The 19,556-nt window shown below is 32.4% G+C and overlaps 1 protein-coding gene across 1 annotated transcript in view; it reads right to left on the bottom strand.

The window, feature by feature from the left end:
• Positions 1–588: 588 nt before the first annotated feature.
• Positions 589–19,556, bottom strand: part of LOC110021959 (GPCR-type G protein COLD1) — an 89,713-nt gene continuing 70,745 nt past the window's right edge. The window contains exons 9-13 of the mRNA XM_020720694.1: positions 9,628–9,654; positions 9,369–9,455; positions 8,950–9,021; positions 8,572–8,702; positions 589–988 (exon numbers count right to left, since the gene is read on the bottom strand). Of these exons, the coding sequence (XP_020576353.1) occupies positions 835–988; positions 8,572–8,702; positions 8,950–9,021; positions 9,369–9,455; positions 9,628–9,654 (471 nt within the window). The 3' untranslated portion in view covers positions 589–834. The remainder of the gene's footprint in view (positions 989–8,571; positions 8,703–8,949; positions 9,022–9,368; positions 9,456–9,627; positions 9,655–19,556) is intronic.

Genomic DNA, 19,556 nt, shown 5'->3' with positions numbered 1-19,556 from the left:
ATAAGCTCCAACAATGCTCGAGCCGAATGAACTCGACCATAAATAAGCACCTACACAACTTGATTCAATTCATTTGTAGGCCTACTAAGAACCCTAATGCATACGCAGGAAAGAAATTTATTTAATGATATCCCAGCTTCATAAAATGAATAAAAAAAAAATCATTTTTCTCAACCATCTATAAGGACATAAATTTGCATTAGATAAGGTAAACAAAGAAAGAGTACACGGAGATTAGATTAAAAAACCCAAATGCAAATGATTCAACGCAGGAAAATAGACCCAAGATGTAATCGAGTAAGAAAGATAGAACAATCGTGACATTCCACTAATTCCATCATACAAGCAGCAAGAAAGCATTAACAGATGAAGTGAACAAGACTGGCGTTAGTTGCTGTTACGTCAATGCATTTCTTTTAGGGGCTTTTACATACATAACACCTAAAACTTTCGTATTTACCTATCTCACGCCCAAACTTTCATAATTACAAACATCATATACAAACATCATATGAAAACTATCACTTTTTAATAGTCAAATCTATCTTTTTCATCCATAAGTAAAGTGCTATGTGTGTCGATGTGAGATAGCTAAATCCATAAGAATCGGGTGTTATTTATGTTATTTTCCCTTTCTTTTAATATGACCTGCCAATTGCGAGCCATGTAAAATAAATTCAAAAAAGAAAGTAGCACAGTTTCTATGTAAATCTTCTCAAATCCCACGTGTCCTAAACTTCTTTGCCCTCCCTTATAAATGAATGGAGGGTTATTAGCTAAATAAAAACTATGGTAAACGAATTGAGGTGTTTGTAAATATTTACAGTGATGCGGTTAATCAATGGGATGCTTGTCTGCTTGGCGAGAACTATGTTGTGCGGTCAGCAGCAGTAATGAGAGAAAAGCACTAGCTACAAAGATTGCATCAAACCAGCGGTGGTAGAAATCAAACTGGACATCACCCCCAAGAACATCTGTTATAATAATCCTGCAAATGATAGTCCTTTAGTATAATATTATAACAGAAGCAGAAAAACCATTTTATTTAAGTTAATACATATATTTCAAGCAAGAATTATGCAACTTGTAATATAAATGATGTGTAAAAAATATGACTTCATATTTCCTATGTTTTTAATGCTAATTGTATCATTTTTTGATGTTTTTCTGTGGTATTTATATTTCTATATGTAAAGGCAACATGGGGGAGCATAAGGAGAAAATTGGATGCTAAATCCTGGACTGGCACACCAGCGATTCAACCAACCCAGAATTCAAAGGAAGCCCATTCCTGACTCATAGGCGCCCATTCCTAACTTTCCCTTTGTGCCAAGAAACTGTGAGGGCGGAAACCCAGTGCTACCCGCTGGTGCCTAGGAGCCCAACACCGACTTTAGGTAGTTTTAATGATTCGTAGAGTGATTTGGTTAAATAGGTGATATTTGAATGATGGTGACCGGTTCTCATTTTTCTCTTACTCGTGTTGTGTGAGAGAAGAAAGTGGTCGCGTGTGTGCATTTTGTGTGAGAGTTTGGGAGAAAAGAGAGGGAGAAGAGTTTCTGTACTTGGGAGAACAAGACAAAGAGAGTCTTCATTATAAGATACTTATCTGGCCTGATTGTTCTTCATTGTAAAAGCATTTTAATTTAGATTTCAATAGAAGTTTCTTTGTTTTCTTCACACATGATTAGTAACTAAATTATTTGTGCTTCTTTGATTTGGTAATTTTATGAATCAACTTCTCTCCATATGATTTCCCTAAGACACGTTATGGTTATATTACATGTTGGCATGTTATCTTTTTAATTTTATTTTACTTTCAATCTGACAATTTGAAAAACCACTTGTGATAGAAATATTGACAGTGGGAGATGGCAACTATATATGGGACTAGAGGAGTCTTGAGAGACTTTGCAACATTAAGGAAACAATACCATAATATAAGGTTTCAATACTTCATGTGTAGAGGAATAGAATAAAGAGTATTTATCACTGATTGTCAACATTAGGTAGGAAAATTTCATTGAAGAAAGATTGAGGATCACACAATCCAATTCAGGAAGCATAAATCTCACCTAGAAACTTCAAACACTTGTTAGATTTGCTTTAGAAATATTTACAAGCATATAGAAGAACTTCAGATAACTCGTAATTTCAAACTAGACTAGGATTAGTAAACTAGAAATTTGCCTCTATCAAAAATTAATAAGTTCCTTGCGGGATATGTGGACATATAATTCATATTCTACTTGATCGATATACATAGAGTGTGGTTTACGAGTGCTTAATCACATCGCAAATCAGTGTTGGGCACCGTTATCAAGGAACAATGTTAAATTATTAATTTAGGAGAATTTTAGTTGAAATTTTTAAAGTTTAGATTTGAAACTTGTCTTTTTTTTTATTTTAAATTTTATATATTGTTATTTACAATGTTAAAAAATCAAAAAATATCACGGTTTGTTTTTTCCTCATGTTTTCATCACGTAAATATTTGAATAGTTGTGTTTTCAGTAATTTGTGTTAAGTGATTTGTGTTATCGGTTAGTTTAGGGTCACTAGTTAGTCCTAGGTTGCATACGTAATGCTGGATCTATTGAACTAGATTTTTTTGAATTGAAATAAAAAAAAAACAGTTATAAAATCAAAAACTTCAAAAAGATTTAAGAATAAATGATGAAACCTCGGGAAGAAAACACTCAGCTTAGATCACTTAAGGCTGTCAAATTATTCGTAGGTGAAATACATTAGAGTATCAATAACACTACCATAGAAGCTAACACATTTGAACTCAAATCTGTCATAATTCAGATAGCCCAAAATAATCAGTTTGAAAGTTCACCTACTAAAAGATCCTAACTTTCACATAACTAGCTTCTTAGAAATGTGTGCAAATTTTCGGTAAGATGGTTAAAACATATTAGCTTGGATAGGTGGGGTTGGAGCCTGCCAACAAGAATTTTGCTAATTATTTTGCTGATGACACAAGTAAGACTGGTGGGCCTGTAGTGATTCCACTTGCTCCAATCAGTAGCTTTAGGGATGAGAACAATGGTGGAACAACAGAAATAGCTGGGAAGATCATGACCCTGAAAGAAACTCTGGATAGCCTGAACAACATCCTCCTTAATAATCTGTCATGATTTCTTATAAAAGTCTGAAGAATACCCATCAAGGCCTGCAGCCTTATTTATGCCAATGGAGTCTAAAGCTTTCCAAATTTCAGATTCAGTTGGTATGCCATTGAGATCCAGATCCTTTGTATACTCCTTGTCCTCCATGAATAGACTATGATTGATAGAAATTCTGTCCTCGGAAGGGAAGGTGAGCAGTGATTGGAAAAAATTCATAGCATCATTTGCAATGGAAGTTGAATTAGTGAGCCACTCCCCCCCTAGAATTATGTTTTTTATGGATTGCATTGAACTTCTTTCTATATGAGATACAGGCATGGTAATAACTGGTGTTTCTATCCCCCTCCACAAACCTGGTTACAGCAGCCTTCTGTTTTAAGAAATTTTCCTTCCAAGCAGTAATAGTGAGAAGTTTTTCATAGGCTTCAAATAGTGACTCCTCAGGCATGTGCCCCAAAACAGCAGCTTTTTCTAACAATACTAATATACAACATACCAAACCTAACATGATAGCTTACATGTTTAAAAGAGAGCTAACAATCGATAGTAACATCATAGAGCACGGACACATATAGGACTTTCAACAAATTTTCTAAAAACACTCTAAGGATTCATGATAGTAATAATAAAACTAAACTCACAATCATTAGCACACACTCTTAATTCCTTAAAATTTTTATTTTTCTAAAGATTGTATTCTAAGTGGTGAGTTTCGACTTCTTCCATGAAATTTAAAACTTGGGGCAACAACTACATGATTAAGCCATTGTATAGCGGCCTTTTTTTTTTCAAATCAAGCCATGCAATGTTATAACTTAAGTTCGAAAACTTCATGCGACCTATACAACATTGCAACTTAAGTTCAGAGATCATATGACTTTTTTTTCTTTTGGGTAACATAGAGAGTCTACACTCAAGATGTTTATAATAATTTGAAGTCTCAAGCATCCGAAGTGAATTTGAAAAAAAATATTGAAGATACCACAAAATCATGCAATTTTTGGCTCAAAGAACCGAGTAAAAACCGAAGTTTAATTCAAATCAAATTTTATTTGGGCATGATCGACAAGACATATGAATGTATATATACATACAAATATGTTATATACAATCACGCATCAATATATGTATATATTCATGTATTAAGCGACACGTGTGTATATGTGTGCGTGCACATGTGTGTAGATATACACTGAAATCAAGCTAAATGATAATTTAATAATCACCTAAATAAAAAGTTTGTAAGTAATTTAAAATTAATGAAACAAAAAATTAGACAAGATTTACACTACAACTGCAAATTATGTTTGTACTGAATTTTAAAATATATACCCAATCAAACAAATCAATTACTAACCTTAGAAAATAAATCAAGGTTAGAGATCATTAAATAAATAAAGTTATGCCTCATGACCATGTATTCGCTACTTGCTATTCGCAAAAAAAAAAAAAATTCAAATCCAAATAGCACTCAAAAAAATAGGATGTAGAAAACCCAAAAAATAATATTAAAAAAAATTTATTGCATGCCTTAGGCCTTCCGTTATTATAATAAAAAAATTTCTTATGCAAATACTAATTGAAAAAAAAGTAGTTAGCTCCTATTCTCAAAAAATAGTTGAACACTTGATATTGTTGCATGCTAAGCATATCCCGTAATTAACATTAACGAAGACGCATATCTCTATATCATGTAATCATTACAATAGTAAATACCCTAACAAAGTACAAAATCAGCTAAGCCTAGTAACGAAATCAAGCAATAGTCATATATGGGCCTTGTTCTTAGAACTAATGTTTGGACTTCTAAGTTTTGTTATTATGGTGGTTGGGGATCTCTAATTGGAATGTTACACTTCTTGTACATGGCTAAACATAATCAAATCTTCAAGAAAAAAGAACCAGAAGAACCAAAGACAAACCAGTTATATCACATACATCCAACAAAGAGAACCAAAACCAACAGTTCTAAGGCTTGAAAATTGGACCAGCATGATAAGTTATGGTCAAACAATAATGTCGACAAAATCTTTGCCCATTCAACCAAAGGATAACCAGCTTAACTGACTCAAACCAACACAAGGACTCCAGTCGACAACATATATATTAAAGGATTCAACCCATATTTTATAAAATTCATCATCATAGGCATGTATACATCAAAATAAACTAAAATAAAATAATAAAAAAGCACTAAAACAGAATCAATTAAATTAAAATTAGAAACTCTGCTCAATTTGAATCAATAAATGCATGTGTAAATATTGGATTATAAATTGGCCATATAAGATAAAAAATTAATATATAATTGAATTTTTTTTTTCTCGGGTTCAATTGAACAAGCGAGCAAGGGCTAAAATTAAGATCATATCAAGCCACCTAAACTTAGGCCATACTCAGCCCAAAATTGAGGCAAGTGATCTTGAGGAAATATTGAGTCACAACCAGTTTGATTGAAGATTGTATCATAAAGAGACCTAAATACATGTTTGATGCAGGGTTTATGGAACACTGATAGTGAAAAAAAAAAATTTATTGGTGTACCCTCAAGATGGTACTGGAAGGTTTATGTGAAAAAGGGGTTTCCAAGATTTGGAAAAATTTTAGGTTGAAACCTTTTAAGCTTTAAAAGAGTAACAACCACAAGTTTATCATCTAAATCACATTCATTTTCTAAAAGAGTATTATCATCCAAAATTTTCTAATATTTATCAGGATAAAAGGCCTCAATTTCCTTTAGAAAAAAATTTTAATTGTGCACTCGTTTTAAATATTTTCCTTTTATGACTTCTAAACAAATAATGTCATGTAGCTCTTATTGTTTGGTTCAAGTAGGGCTTTTGGCTTGAAGAGCACTAATAGACAATATGGTAGTAGAAGATTTCAAAATTGAATAGATTGAGTTCCAGTGTTTGTGAAAGGTATAACACTGGATCAAACATGTATTATACCACACTAATGCTAAATCTACTGCATCTTGCCTCTTATAAAATAAGGGATCCTTTTTGTTTCTAATTTTGTCATATCTCAACAATGAACTTACAGGCAAGTTGCCAATCAGGATCAGTGCAGTTTGTCCTTGTTAAGTGGGTCTCATAAGCATCTATCTGGTAAGATGCAGTATCATTCATTATTTAAGGGGAGTAAAAATTGGCAATATAGACCCTTTTCATGAAACCTGGGTTCATAATTGACCTTTAAGAGTTCTTTCATCTCAACCCAAGTCTCTGGGGTCCTACAATTCCTTAGTTCTTTAACTAAGATGTTGGTCCAGTAGATTTAGCATACCCTATAAATTTCATCACAGAATAATTTATCCATTGATAAATCAAAGAAAATCCTACAGTAGGGCCAATCCATATAAGAATTTAGTGGAATCATGGATTACATCAAAGTTGGGGCATTAACTTGTAATTAAAAGCAAAGATCCTCTAAAGCCTAAACAATTTTTTCGGTTGATGTCATTAAACAGGGAGTCTTCAAGACTAGTCGTCCTTAGGTTCAGACTCAAGTAAAAATTAGGGTTTAACAACTAAGCTTCGAAGTTGATCATGAAAAAATATAGACACTTCGAACATACATAATTTTTATCAATAGCATCATATTTTTTTAAAAAATTGTGTGTGTCTGATCGAAGTAATATTGAGGATAAGAAAACTTATAGGAAATGAGAGGGTATAAGACCGCTTATGTCCCAAACTCTCCTTATATTTCAAACTATTTTACAAAGATCTATTCAGTTTTAAAATCACAAATTTTAGCACAGCAAATTCTAGAACTTGTCTTTTATGAATTTTGCAAACAAGTAATCCTCTACTATAATAATAAATGCACAAAAAATTATAAAGTTCAAACGATGAACCCAGAAATATAAGTTTAAATTATCTTTCTCTTGATTAAATTTCGAAATGTTCTTCTTTTAGTTAGAACACACCTTTTATATTTAGGGAATCTCAATAAAATTTTAGGTTATGGCAGGTTCATGCAAAGGCGAAGCTCAGCCTTTTTAGTGGTGGTAATAACTTCAATAAAAGCAAATCCTAATAAATTGAATTTTTTTCTCATGAATAAGCCACCCAACAAGACAAGTAAAAGCTTGAGTACAGCAAGAGTAACTTTTTATAAGGAAAATGCATTTGCATTTCTTTAATTACAAAAACCTCAAATCCTTTTCTTTTTAAAAAAACAAACACTGCCAAAAAAATGTGTGATTTATGTCATAGCCAACATGTGCCTTCAAGCTCTTCCATCTTGACTTTAAAATCTCTTGGCTCTAATCTCAATATGATATGGTCTATGGGATCTTGATGATAATGATGGCGATTTGATTGGTACACTCTTAGAGTAGTGAAAGAAAAAAGGAATTCAAAATTTGGATAGATTTGAGGGTGAAACATAAGCTTTAAAAAGAAAATTTTTTCTAAGAGAAATTTGTAAGAAAATTTACATCAAGAGATTGGGATGTCAGAGAATCAATTTTAATTTTTTTATGGATATTGGACCAATGGATAAAGAGTTATAAATCTTTTAATCTAGTTGCTGAATACAAAATTTTGTTTTATTATATTAAGCTTTATAGCTTGGACATTTTGTAAACGATAGAGAGTAAAGGCATAAGAAATTCATAGAGGCTGTGGTCAAATATGTAACAAGATTTTAAAGCTGTTGAAGGTGACTTGGGTTGAAAGAGGCAAAGATTTAAGGTAGGTCAAGCCTTGTACGGATGAGAGAAGAATTGTGCTAAAAGCAGGGAAAAGTAAGAGTGGCAAGAATAACTAAGGACTCAAAAAGCCTCAGGAATCTTCATTTTAACAGGAAATTTACACGTGCAATAGATAATTTTATTTCAATCAAGTCAAAATTACAAAATATGATTCAATTTGTAAGCCTTTTCCAAGCCTAACCAAGTTTGGAAAACTTTAAGAGCCAATAAACTACTATTACATTGATCGATGACTAGTTCTAATGGAAAGAAAAAATAAATACGAAAAATAATATAAATTTAAGGATTCCAACACCTTGATTGGTGGGGCCAACCTACCCATCAACGGATACCTCAGACTAAGCTTCTAATTTTTTTTCCAATTATTTTGGAGGGATGAGGGAACATCCATGAGCTTATATGGAGAGTTATACATGGTGAATAGCCCAAATTATGATGTAGTTCCTTGGTTTGTGACCTTTTCATTGGCCATTGTGATGATATGACACCAATATTGAATCTACATTTTAATTGACATACATCATCAAATTCTAGAACCACCTCAAAATTAAACACTACAAGTGTTCAGATTGCCAGTCATCGCATTCAACGTAGCATGCTTGAAGTAAAAAAGTTCTATAGATTAACATTGGAAACAACCAATTAATAAAAAAAAATCAACAAACCAAAATACATGCAAATATTTCTACATGATCTGTCAGCAATATAGCATACCTGTATTCACTTGCTAGACTTTTTCTTATCAAGAGGATGGATGATACAAAATACATGCCCATGATCTCAGAAAGAAAAAGAACAACATTGGAAGATGTCTCACTACCAACTCTAGAAACAGCAAAGAAGAACTGCATGCAGAAAATAACAGGAAGTGAGTACTAGGAATGCAGGGACTTTATAACATTTAATGATTCTTCTTGAAAGCTAAATTCAACTGCTTAGATTAAGGTTAATCATGCATAAATAAATAAAAAATTAAGAAAACAAAAAAAGTTATGTCAGAAGTTGAGGCCAATCTTTATGACTTGGAAGGAAAATGAACATATTTATAAGTGCATTTCGGTATGAGCAGAATGAGCTTGAATAAAACATTACCTTCATGAGATTTGATAGAAAGCCTCTAACTGAAATGACAACCAGCATTCCAATGAATAGCAAAGAAACATACTGAGGCACAAAAATGGTATATGATCAATGTTAAGCTTATCTATGAAAAGTTTTTAAAGTTTAAAAACTACAGAGAAGCTAAAGGAAATACTTTCGACTTATATTATTATTATCTCTGATGTTGTTGATCATGATACTCAGCACTCACGAATTTATATGGCACTTATTAATCCAGATGAAACTAATGATTAAATTCTTCAATATTCTCTGGTTTCAATATTAAAGGACCATTCATAACTTTTGGTTCGTGCTTAGTTTAGCCTTATCAGATCACAGGAGATAATTCATGAAACGGGCTGAATTCAGTGCCATAAAACAGTTCAACTTGTAGCACAAAGGAATATTACTTGTGATAGGAGGGCAGCATTGAAGCCTATGTCAAACCGTTGTAATAAAATGCTGATTGTCATCGTCACAGGATCGACGGATCCAGCCTGTCAACAAATGCAATTAGGATCAAACGAACAGCAAATAAATTAGCATAGAGGACAAACACAAGATAACCATGATATTCAATTTAGTTGACTTTACTTTGTAAAATAAAGTTCTAAAGGCATGAAACAACCAATACATTTTTAGGTACTACAAATTCTGAGATAATCATACCTCCTTGAACACCACGCTCTGCAAAGACTGCAAGAAAAACCAAAAACACAACGATCAGACCACATAACAGTACGTGAAGGTAAAAATCATGGATGCAGTACATCAAAATTTTGAAAAATTAAAAATAACCTGGTGCAGAAAAAAAATGGCGTAAGATGTAATCCAAAACAGAAGGATTGAGGAGACAAATAGGGTTCATAATATGTTGAAAAGAAGCATGAAGAAAGATAACCAATAAGAGATTTTCCTCATAGGTCAATGCAGTATGAAGACAAAAGCATAAAAAAAATAAAATAATTATAATATGCAAGTTTTGGTTAAGAAACAGATACAACCCCTAAAATTATCAAACGCAAATTTTTACTCAACACCAGAAATAAAAATGGCTCAAAACTTATAGTGTTAGAAGCATAAAAAATTAATACAAAAACTATGCATTTAAATTCCAATAAATGTAAATTTGAAAGGATCAACTTTTCTATTCAATTTCATCAATATAATAATCTTCATTTTTTAGTTCAAATTACCACAAAAAAAGCTCACCAAAAGCATAATTACAAAGTTTAAGAAATTACTTGAAATTTTAAATGAACTTCAATTATCGTGTACCTATACAATGATTAGCAATTCTATACAGTTCCACCAATATAAAAATCTTTAAATTTTAAGTTCAAATTACTTAAAAAAAAAGCTCACTAAAATCATAATTACCAAATTTAAAAAGTTACTTGAAGTTTTAAATGAACTTCGACTTTCATGTACCTAAGGTTGAAATGAAAATCTCACTGAATCCATATTTGTTTGGCATGGCCAAGATTTATAAAAAATCACAAAAACTGGCACCTCTAACTATTCTTTCCTCCATTCCATGGAAAATAACTTTTACACAACTTCTCACTGCCATGTTTATTTGACTAGCCAAGGCCATTTTCAGATAGCTCTGATCCAAAGCAGATGCATCAATACAATGGATTACAATAAAATCAGTCAAATCAGGAGGAATTCATTGGGGAAAATACAAAACCATCAAACTTATTAAAGATTCTACACCCTTTACAGATGATAAAATTGCAAGCCATTTGTAAAGTTGAATTGCTCTTGGGAAGACAAGTATTTTGTGTTCAACTAATATATATGAACAGGATCATTATTCAGCACAAATATGTCAAGCGCCCCATTACAAACACATATATTTCAGAACGCAATAGTTCAGCTTTGTTAGTGGAAGCCAAATTCTCATTTAGATTGATATTTCGCTGACAACGCCAAATCAAACGGAGAACAAGCATAACGCCAACAATCATGGGGGTCTTCATCCAACTATCATCATTTAAAGAACCTTCCCTCCATCAAGGTCAAGTCTACACCTTCCCACATCCAAATAGAAGTTTTATTGATAAAGCCATCAAATATGCATCCCTAGACCATGGACATCATATTAAGGAATCCAAGCCAAGATCCTCCATCTTCTGCATGAACCCCCTAATATGGGTCATCACTACAAAAACTTATTAGATCTCCCCTTCCTTTTACCCTACTAAATCAAAAGACAGCACACCAGAAGGATGTTCTCACAAAACACCTTCAACCAGACTAAGGCTCCATTTTCACCTCATCCTTGGGCTCTCAATGATGACCTCCATGACATTGCCAAATCCACTCACTCAATAGATCAAGCTTACAACCTCCTCATTACCTCAACAAATGTACCACCTAATATATCATGGTGTCCCTTACAAATCCCTTCACAATGAGCTTCAACATCTATTCTAGAATTTTCCTGTTGTGGATAGGTTTCATTCTATCCCATATCAAAGCTCCAGGAGTCTTCTCACCTTGTTGGTGTCATTCTATTATATGCTCTTTTAATGGGCTTCAAACTAAACACTGTAAAACCATATGATGTCTACACTATTGTTAAGCACATCAAATGCGCCTCAAATACACTCCCCAACTAAGATTCAGTCCCGAACTTATTTTATACTATCCCTAGTAAAATTATCCACATTTTGTTAAACTTTCAGGCTCATTGTCAAACAATTTTTAATAAACTGAAGAATCATCAAAGATTCCTTCCACTTACACAAGAACCACCAAAATGAGGATTAGTTTACCAAAAAAATATTGTTATAGATTCTCCACAACAATATTGTCCAAAGCAAATTTTGAGCTACAGTAGGGAATCATCCTCAAAGGTCTGTGTATTGGTCTATTATATTCATTACAGAGGCGAGAGACAATCCACTATTACATTACACCAGCCTCATCCACAACAATGAGGATCAGAATACCACTAAAACATTAACATGCGTTGAATGTGATTCAAACAAATACAAGGGAAGATAAATAAAACTCCAAATAAAACTATAACCTTATTGTCAATGGAACCAATGCTAGCCTAAGCATTCGTATCTTCCCGCTCAGCTGTCATAATAGTCATAGTAGCAATACAAGGCCTTTTAAAAGAAGGAATGCACACCATTGAACACAACCCAAAAAAATGCTCTGATAGACATTCAGAATAAAAGAATGTTAAGTGGCCATAGCTTCTAATGCATGACCATAAGCACCAAGACCTATACTAGCATATGTTTTGAAAGCTAGGACAATCATTAAATTGAATTGACCATTAATTCAACAATTGATTGCTTTGACAAGTCGAACCAATTAGTTCAACAAATCACCCATATCAATAATGACATCATACTTTTATTATGTATTTAAAAATTAAAAGGTCTTAAATACATATTTAAACATTATAACATCATAAAATTTACATTTTTTTCAAACATTGTAACATTCTAAATAATCTTCCAATTTAAATTAATTATCTTCTAGCGTCGATATAGATGACTCAATTTTACCACCTAAACTAAGTCGCATTATATCACCAACTCCAAAAAATTTTAGCCAAGCCAACAAGCATTCCATAACCTCAATAAAATTGGACCAGCTAGACAATCAATTCCTGAATCAAACTCATTGGTTTGAGCCAATTTTCAAAACATTGGAATTAACACTTCCATTGGAGTAATTGTCACTCCAACAAATCATGTAACTAAAAAGTAAATATTAAGATGTTAATCTGCAAGGAAACCTCAATTTCTTCATCCAATACCAACTTGCATGGGCTAGGACTAACTAGACTATGGGGCGGCATCAACATAAATAGCAGCACAACAACTGCAAAATGTTCAATGAAGTCAACACCACCACTAAATGATCAATGTTATCAAACCAAGGACTTATTGCCACACCAAAGAAATTGTTGTTGAAGTCTCACATTGATTAGTCAATTATTTTTGGTGATTCAAATCTTGGACTTCAAATTCCTCATTAAGTCTCAACAATCATCAATGCTAAAATTGGTAACCCCTGGTTTAATGTAAAAAAGAATCCCAATTGACAAATAGGAGCTCAACTAAAGTATCGTTCCATTCCACCTTACTAAAATTTGGTTTCTTCTATTCCATTATAAGTTGGACAATTGCCCGAAAAGGGTTCAAATCAACGATTCTCTCCTCATCATACTTGAAGAATTCCCCGATGGGTAACTCAACATGTATTAAGTAGCCATATTATATAAGGCTAACAATACTACATTTGAGAAGAACATTTAGTGAATCTATTGCATTTCACCTATATTTTGCACCTGGAGATGGAGTTTCATACTCTGCTATGACATGTTTAATGTGGATAAAACCAACAAATGATGCAATCCTACCATCTCCAACAAACATATTAATGTCTATCTATAACACTTAGCATCGACAATTTCAAACATTAGAATATGAAATAAAGAAACTATAAACAGTGCTTCCCCCATTGAAAACCTGATCAATATCGCACTATCGGAAGGAGCATCTATCATGAATTATGCTTGTTAAGTCCCTATTATCAGTCAAAGAAAGATGAGTGTGAACACTTATAAAAAAAAAGGCATCCTAGTTTGGATGCCCAATAGGGAAGCACGAGATTGACTAAATAATAACAATCCATTAAGTTGGATCCCAAGTTTAAGCTGGTTATTGAAAAAATAAATATATAAATAAAAATTAAATTTTCATCTTAATTGCATATAAATTAATGAGTAGGTCGTTCAAAATAAATTTCTTACAAATAAATTCTTCAAAGACTTTATAAGACAAACCATGGGGATTCATGTCAATGATAAATTGATCAAAAGCTTATCATTGACTTATAGAGTTGTTTTTGTCTCCTCAGTTAATACAAAATGCAACTTATTCTTGTTAAATGAGCCTTCGAATCATCTCCAAAAGTTCGTTGGAATCATGTTAAGAAACAACCGTCATGTTAACACAACAGAATTGAGGAAATTTCAAAAAAATCAAATCATTCCAAAACATGGCACCCACACGAAACATTGAGGCGTAGAGCTTAAACAATCAAATATCAAAATTGTCTCGCTTTTTTACTTGCTCATGAGACAAATATCTCCACTTTGAAGGGTTCATCCAATAATATACTTCAATGGAAAAACAAGTGAACAAATGAATTCAATATGTCATCTCCTTTTCTAAAAAGTTGATGTGCAATGCTGAAACAATTGAGTAGTGGACTTTAGTGGCTTTCGTATCTCATAAGAGATGAATGTCGCCGTTTTTTTAAGATAACGAGGGTTATTTGAAAAACAACTAGATGTTTAAACCTATGCGCATTGAGTTCAATTCATATTATAAAAGAAAATGTCACATAACACATGGTATACTTTATAAGGAAGATCGTCTATGACACAAGTATAATAAGATCTAGAAAAAATAGATTGTCCATGATCTTCTAAGCAAGAAAACTACTTTTGAGCTTTAAAGCCCACACAATCGATGTTTATTCCAAACATCCTTTGAAATGAATCATAAAGAAAACAAAGGCCTATGGAAAGCTGGTGAATTGGATAGTTGAATCAAGAAACTGAGGGAGTTTGACATGAGCTTCTTACCAATCTACCTAATATCAAGTCACAAGTGTTGATGAACTTGTGGTGAAATTTATCACCTAAACTCATTGAGTTGTGTGCTCTTTAGCTCTCATGCTAAGAGGATGTAGGTTGATGACACATTTGAGAGCTCTAATGCAAGGCTCAATAATATGTTCACGTACCTTGAAAGAAACCTTGGATTACAAACAAATAATCACATACAAAGCCATTATAGTGGGCCTCAAGCATGCTATTGCTCATAGGGTTCAAAATATAACAATCCACACTAACTCCAAACTCATAGCTTCAAAGAGGAAGGGGATTTAGACACCCATATCCATTAGCTTATGAGGTACCTCGACTAGATGAAATAAACTCTTTAAATCAAGAAATATCACATTGTTCATAGCACTTGAGAACCAAATGCCCAATCTAATAATCAAGCTAGCAACTTCAAAGATTGTGGATCAATATCGGAGGTTCATTAAGGAGGTCCAATTTTGTAGCATCCGAAGTCCTGGAGTGACACGCTCTCAAGGAGGTACACTCTAAAGGACATATTCTCTCTTTCCTATGTGATGAGCCACTTCTAAAAACCCTACTACTACTACCCACCTCCATCAAAATTCCATAAAATCCATCATCATTATTGAAGATAAATTTTACAAGAGTACTTTCATTGGGCCTTACCAATAATGCTTCTTATTGTCGAAGGCAAACCAAGGGCTCCAAGAACTACACTTCATTATATGCAACAAAGGCTTGGGATATAAAACCCTCACTATAATGAACCTAAAGCAGATATTTTATTGAGTAACAATGAAGCCAGAAGCACAAAACTTCATTCAAAAAAATTACAAGCTATCAACTGCATTCCAATGTTATGCAATTCCACAAGGTAGAAATGTCCAAACCCATTGGCCTTTAACAAAGCAAGGAATCAGCATTACGGGTTCTTATCCTGCAACTTCAAAATCATGGATATTCATTATTTTGGCTATCAATTTCTCCACAAAATGAATGGTACTTAACCCATTGTTGAAAAAATAAAAGCCAATGACAAGCTATGTACTTGGGGGGATATCACCTACCATTTTCAACTTCTTTACTAGCATCATCATAAAAAAAATCTAATTCTTTGAGACGATCATCATGGCTTTTTAACTTGACCTTCACGTCCAACTACTCCACACCACAATCATTTAACCCTTGATTAGAATACAAATTAAATAACCAACCGATTAATCTTAAAAGGCCTCAAGATGTATCTTAAAAAAAACTAAAAGGCAACAAGCCATAAAATTGTAAAATCTCCTACTCTGTGCTTACTATACTACCCGACAAACCCTTGCTAGATTTATGCTTTATCATAAAAGCCAACATCTCAATTGACATTAGGGTTACAAGTCTCGATTCAAATCATTTACACCACTACTAATAATAGCAAGCTATGCAACCACCTAAACCTATTCCTAGAGATGCATGGGACAACTATGCTTAGGATAGCCTCGTATTGCCAAAAGGCCGCTCATCACTTTACTCAAATTATAGCCCATATCTATCTATGTCCAATACTTTGTCAATTAAAGCATTAAAGTTATTGGAAAAATGCCATATATATGTATTATAACTTTAAATAAGCATCACATATTTAAAACCTGAATCAAATAATATGCTATTTTATGGTAGGAAATTCAAAGATTTTATACAATTAAAAGCTACAACAACAACAACAATTAAAAGCTACTATAGAATAAATTTAATTTTGATTCAAATAAATTCATAATTATTTTCTTAGTTTATTTATTACATATATTACATAAATTGGATTTTGCATAAATTAAACACCTTTAAATTAATAAATTCATGACCTATAATTTTCATAATAGATTTGGATGAATTTTCAATGATTTTTGGCACATTTCAATTTCAAAAATTCTCTCCAATCTTTCTTAGTTATATTCCTGGTAGTTATCTTAATTCAAATTTAATTTTTGAATTCAATTATTCCGCTTTTTATTTAATTATTTTCATTGAAAGATTTTATATTGATTTTAAAATTTGGGTTGTTTTGGAGGGATTGTTAGCCTACCAAATCAAAATGATAACTAGATTGAAATTAAGGTCATTTAGCCCTTCTGAAACTCAAAGAAGATCAACAAAAAGTTTTCTTCCAAATTGTTGTTGTTCTTCCGAGAAGATTCGAACTCTTCACTTGGAAAATCATATGACTTAAAATTCATATTTGAGTAAGAAATATATTTTTTTAATTTTATTATTTATCTTGCTCAAATATTTTGTTAAATATTTTCTTGGTTTAAAGATATTTTCATTATCTTATTCTTATTGTGCCAGATGAAAGTATACAGGTTCTTCGATTATTAATGTTTACCTTTTAAGAGCTTGATTTTACTCATCAATGACTGATTTTTTATTTAAGTCAAGGTCGTATTCCTATATCCACCAAAGCTTTATAGTAATCTAAATGATATTGATTTTTTAAATGATTAATCATATTTTTTAAATAAAACATATTTGCATTAAGACTTAAAATTACAAATATTCAATTTATAATTTGTTATCTTATAAAATTTAAAATTAAGCTCCTTTTAACTATATAAAATTTATAAAGACCTTTGAGATTATTATTGAAAAGTATTAAAAACTTTTCTGAGCTTATATAATTTAAAAGTATTTTGTGTATAAGAGGTAATTCATTTAGAGTTACTGCTAATACATATTCATTTTAACTAAGTGATAAATAAAATTTTAGAAAACATGTTATTAGGCAAGGTTGTAATTTTTCATGTTCTTTCAGCATTTGATTTTTTATTTTCTTTATTATTATTAGTTATAATGTAGTGGGGTTTGTATTTAACAGGTTTTAGAAGTGATTGTAGATTGTAACATATTTTATTGTTGATAGATTTCTAGCCTATGGAATTAGCTAAATGTGGATATAGGATCTTAGATAGCTAAAAAATTTTGTGCCTGCTACTTTTTTATTTTTTTTATCTTTCTGCACCAGTAAACGGAAAGTCTAAGCATATGAGAGGTGATTGTCCATACCTGGCAACCAACAAAAAAAAGGAAAAAAAAAAGTTAACGATTAAAGAAATAATAGATAAAATAAAAAGAATAACACAGAAGAAAAAAAACTTTGTGAGCAAATCCGGAGTCTGAGGAGTTCAGCTCTACCTACCAAGATCAAGATGTCAAGTTATTTCTAATGGCTATTGAGGATTCAATATCAAACTCGCAGGCAATAAGGTAAAATTACTTATGAAAACTTAGATAGTGCATTTAATAATTTAGTTATAGAGTATAAAAAACTAAAAATATATATAAATCATTAAAGAAAAAAACATCTTAATATGAATTTTTTTAAGGCTGAAAAATGAATATAAAATAAATCTTTGATTGAAATTTTGTAAATGTTTATATATATAATTTCTGGTTATATATATATATATATATATATATATAGGGGTGGGGTTTTGATTGACGTTATTTTTTGGTGAAATCTTCACCTTTTTCCTCTCTTACCTGCTTTGGTGCTTGATTTTCTAGATTATTGCTTCGGTTATTGCCGATTGGAGGAGCGCTCGCTGGCAATTTCTTGACCACTTCGTCTAGGGTTTCTACGTCGGCATTTGCTTTGGCGCTCGAGTTGGATTATTGCTTCGTTACTGAGTTATTACATATAATTTTCGATCTAGATAACTGTTTCTTTTTGTTATCTTTGTTGTGCTTCTCGGATCTACATATTTGGGTTGTGATTCCTTGTTATTTTCGTTTTTGGTGAGTTTTTGGATCTTTTTTTCTAGCTTTTGTGGTGGTTAGGGCCTATGTATTGCACTGTTTTTTGATTTGGCTTTGTTGCCTTGTGGTGGTTGGGTTCCTTTTGTCCTTGTGGTTTGTTGGGTTTATTATATGGTGGCACCGTCTTTTGTTGATGTGTTAAAGGGAAATAAAGGCTTTGATACCACTAATTTAATTTTTCCTAAGACTACACGCATATAATTTGAAGAAAATACCAATGGGGATGGCCTATTTAAGAAAGCGAGTAGGGAGGGTGGGAAGCCTACTTTGTATTTTACTAAAGGTGAAACGTCTAAACATGCTGAGGATCTAAAATTTGTCCTAGTAGGGAAATTTACATATGGATATCCAAAGATGGATATTATTCGTACTTTTGAAAATCTAAAACTTCTTGGACAACGGAATGTGGGTGTGCTAGATGGTAGACATATTGTTACCAAATTAGAGAGGGAAGAAGACTATGCTAGGTTGTTATACAACTTTTGGTTTTTAGAATATACCCAAATGAAAGTCCTTAAATGGACTCCCGATTTTGATCATTCTATAGAACCGCCAATAATACCAATATGGATCACTTTTCCTGGTTTAAGACTACACTTCTTTAATCAAAACGTTCTATATTCATTGAGGGCGATTTATGGGAAACCTATAAAAATCGACCATGAAACCTACATTTTTAGCAGACCTTCAGCTGTCAGGGTTATCGTCGAGAGACATAACTGTCGGCGTTTAAAAAGGGGGGAGTTACGTTTGGGGGTCGCCCGTAAGAAGCTGTCGGTCGCCGGAATCGAAATCCCGTCACCCGCTTCGGAAGGACTTTTTAATTTACATATATATATATAATTTTAGAAAAATACGAAATCAAACTGACCTCATATTTTTCACAGTTTAAATGAAAGAGCGCTCTACCTCAAATCCTGTATCTACCCCGAAGAATAAACACAAGACCTGAGGATGAAGCTCGATCAAATAAACTAAGAAAGATATGACGTCCGTTTGGGTCTGCGAAACCATTTTATTTGCCGACAAGTTCCCCTATTTAATACAAATAATTAAATAGGGTTTATTTTAAGCTGGGTCCGGAAAAGCTCCCTATAAGGGCAAGCCCCTATAGTTAATTACATCTCAAATGACCGAAGTCACCTAAGAAAACTCTCGATAAAAATCAGGG

Source organism: Phalaenopsis equestris, unplaced genomic scaffold (genome assembly GCF_001263595.1).
Source record: "Phalaenopsis equestris unplaced genomic scaffold, ASM126359v1 Scaffold000154, whole genome shotgun sequence".
In the NCBI taxonomy this organism is placed as follows: domain Eukaryota; kingdom Viridiplantae; phylum Streptophyta; class Magnoliopsida; order Asparagales; family Orchidaceae; genus Phalaenopsis; species Phalaenopsis equestris.
The sequence above is the reverse complement of the archived record's forward strand: the minus strand, read 5'-3'. Positions and strand labels throughout refer to the sequence as shown.